Source organism: Octopus bimaculoides, chromosome 3 (genome assembly GCF_001194135.2).
Source record: "Octopus bimaculoides isolate UCB-OBI-ISO-001 chromosome 3, ASM119413v2, whole genome shotgun sequence".
Lineage (NCBI taxonomy): Eukaryota > Metazoa > Mollusca > Cephalopoda > Octopoda > Octopodidae > Octopus > Octopus bimaculoides.
Window position 1 is genome coordinate 164048657 of NC_068983.1, and position 2897 is coordinate 164051553.

Here is a 2897-nt window from a genome sequence, read left to right on the forward strand (position 1 = left end):
TATATATGTACATATATACATGTATAGATGTATGCCTGTGTATTTATAAACCTATGTATAGACACTGACCTTGAATTCTTAAATTATTCTCTGTCTATCTTTTTTATTTTATGTGACTATGTTGCATGACTTCCTTGCTTCGCATGAATACACACATGCATATATACATACACAAATCTGTGTGTGTGTGTGTGTGTGTGTGTATGCATGTATGTATGTATATGGATGTGTGTATATAGATGTTAATAGTGAAATAAAAGAATGAGGAATCAATATTGCATAGGTGGATGAATAATTTTTTTTTCTAATTGAATTGTGTTAGTGTTAATATAATACCAATGGTTTCATGCGTATGTATTCAATTGTAGTTTGAATAAGGGTCTGATATGAGATCATAGATGAAACAAATTTCACAAATGATCACTGCACTTCACTTATCTGCCTATATGTATACATACGTGTATGCTTATGTATGTGTGTATGCATGTATGTATGTATGTATGTATGTATGTATGTATGTATGTATGTGTGTGTGTCTGTGTGTGTGTATGCATGTATTTGCATGTATGTATGTATGCATGTATGTATGTGTGTATGTATCTATATATATATGTATATGCATATATGCATGTGTGTATGTATATGCATGTATGTAGCATGCGTGTATGTATGTGTGTGTGTGCATATGTATGTATATGCATGCATGTATGTATGTGTGCGTATGCATGTATGTATGTATTGTGTGTATGTGTCTATGTATGTATGGATTGTGTGTTTGTATGCATGTGTGTATGTATGTATGTGTGTGTATATGTATATGTATGTGTATATGTGTGTGTGTATGTGTGTGTGTGTATGTGTGTATGTATCTGTGAATATGTACCTAACTTTAAGTGTATAATACGTGTATGTGCGTGTAAGAATATATATATGTAAAGACAATATATATATATATATATATCTTAAATAAAAGTCTGATTCAGCTCCACATGGCTCTAAGTTCTGTGGGTGAATAGGACAAGTCCATCTGAGCAGATACTTGGGGCTGGCTCAAGCTATTATCAAAAGTATATCTAACATCTAACAAATGGGTTGAGTGCTACTCTCTTTGCGATGTTTTTTTTTTGTGATTTTTTACAGTTTTGATAAAAAAGTATGTTACTCTGCCTTCGGTATTTGAGCACTATTTCCCCTACACCCCTTGTTTTGCATTTATTTGCTTACTCGTGTATATATAATATATAAATATAATTCCAATACGGAGCAAATAATTTAGCAGAAAGTATTTGCAAAGATACTATTTACTCTATTATTTTCTGAGATAAAATAATTAAATTGATAATAACAGAATTAATGATATAGACGACTGCAGCCCCCCCCCCCGCAAAAAAAAACATTAAATTGTTGAAATATTAAAATTTATATGAATCAAAGGACATACTGAGTATGTTTACCTGCTGGAAATAACAGTCAAAACTCTTATTTAAGCTACCGAAAACTAACACAAGTTCAAATACTAGAAAATATACACCTGGATGCTATATTGGTATGTTGAATAATTTTCTTAACCTGTATGCTCGAAGACGGTTGATTTCTGTAGTTATCGTCAGTGCTATTTTTCAGCAGTTTAAATAAGTTTTGACTGTTATTTCCAGCAGGTAGTCATACTCAGCATGTCCTTTGATTAATATAAATTTTACATGCCACTGGCACAGGGAGCCAGTCAGGCAGCACTGGCAATATCTAATTAATTTAACCTATTCCAGTATTAGTACAGATACTTATATCACTGACCTTAGTTAAATAAACTGTTGAATTACCATTTGTGTGATTTGAAAGCTAGAATATAGGGAAACAAACTAAGCCCTGTCATACGTTTTATTACCTTTCCAATTAAGAGTAAAACTTTAGAAAAAAAAGCTAAAAAGAAACTAACCCCTCATCATCATCATGTAACGTCCGTTTTCCATGCTGGCATGGGTTGGAAGGTTTGACAACAGCTGGCAAGCCAGAGGGCTACACCAGGCTCTGTTTGTCTGTTTTGGCAACTTTCTATCGCTGGATGTCTTTCTTAACACCAGCCACTTCACTGTGTGTACTGGGTTATTTTTATGTGACGCCAGCACCAGTAGGGTCGGCAAGTCTTCTCAGCTGAGAGAGGAAGTGGAACTAAGAGGAGTGACCATGGGCCAGGTGTGCAGTTAGAATATAATAGGGGCAGGGGAGAGGGTGAGATTGCTGTCTTATGATAGAGGACAAGTAAGGAGGGGAAGGTGGGAGAGAATTAGAAAGAAAAATAGACAGTCAGACTGAGAAAGAGAGAGAGAGAGAGATGACCTACACCCTGGGAAAAGTAGGGTGGGGAGTATATGCAGTAGAGGGGATTGAGGGGATATTCCATAAGAGGTTTGCTGCTTTGGCATGATTTTTATGGCTGGATTCCCTTCCTATTGCAAGCCATTTTTACAAAGTGGATTAGGTGCTTTTTATGTAGCACCAACATCAGTGAGGTGTCCTTTTAATGAATCCATTCAATAAATCTTTTTAATAAATCTTTCCCCTGTAATTTTCTCATTTGTTTTCTTTTAGGTTTTTGATGATGGTTCTTTGTACATCAGTAGCATTGGTATCCACCATATTGGTAATTACTCTTGCCATGACAAAGAGGACGCCAGCATTAAGCAGACACATGTACTCAAAGTACACAGTAAGTAGAAGGGTTTTCCTTTTTACCTGTAATTAAAAGAATGGACCCTTTGTGTTGTGACTCGGAACATAAAAACAAACGTACATACATACATACATGCATACACACACACACATATATATATATATATATATATATATATATATCATCATCATCATCATCGTTTAACGTCATTTTCCATGCTGGCATG

General features: G+C 34.8%; 1 protein-coding gene across 3 annotated transcripts in view; it reads left to right on the forward strand.

The window, feature by feature from the left end:
• The window catches only part of LOC106875235 (follistatin-related protein 5), a 370169-nt gene that overhangs the window by 313771 nt on the left and 53501 nt on the right, over window positions 1–2897 (forward strand). For all 3 annotated transcript variants that reach the window (XM_014923295.2, XM_014923296.2, XM_052966672.1), the window contains exon 8: window positions 2590–2707. In XM_014923295.2, the coding sequence (XP_014778781.1) occupies window positions 2590–2707 (118 nt within the window). The remainder of the gene's footprint in view (window positions 1–2589; window positions 2708–2897) is intronic.